The 259-nt window shown below is 61.4% G+C and overlaps 1 protein-coding gene across 1 annotated transcript in view; it reads right to left on the bottom strand.

Annotated features, from left to right (window-relative positions):
* DMRTB1 (DMRT-like family B with proline-rich C-terminal, 1) overlaps nucleotides 1–223 on the bottom strand; it is a 7,201-nt gene extending 6,978 nt beyond the window's left edge. The window contains exon 1 of the mRNA XM_010145110.1: nucleotides 133–223. Within this exon, the coding sequence (XP_010143412.1) occupies nucleotides 133–223 (91 nt within the window). The remainder of the gene's footprint in view (nucleotides 1–132) is intronic.
* Between the last annotated feature and the right edge of the window lie 36 nt (nucleotides 224–259).

Raw genomic sequence — 259 nt, 5'->3', positions numbered from 1 at the left:
GAATGGCTCTGCAGGGACTGCAGCTACGGGTGCAAACTGCACAAGTGGCAGTGTTTGCGGAGGGGAGAGGAGGATGAATGCAGCAAGAAACTTGGTGCGACAGGGGAAGAGGTTTTGGGGACAGGTCCTTACCGTAGTCCCAGAAGGGAGGTGGTGGTGGTGGTGGTGGCCCCCCGCATGCCATGCCTTTGCCTTTGCTGCCGATGGGCTGGGCACCGCTCATATCCCCGTAGCCACTCTGCTCGGGGGCACTGGGCCT

The sequence above is a fragment of the Buceros rhinoceros genome, unplaced genomic scaffold (assembly GCF_000710305.1).
Source record: "Buceros rhinoceros silvestris isolate BGI_N320 unplaced genomic scaffold, ASM71030v1 scaffold24601, whole genome shotgun sequence".
Taxonomy (NCBI): domain Eukaryota; kingdom Metazoa; phylum Chordata; class Aves; order Bucerotiformes; family Bucerotidae; genus Buceros; species Buceros rhinoceros.
This window is presented reverse-complemented; position numbering and strand designations above follow the sequence as displayed.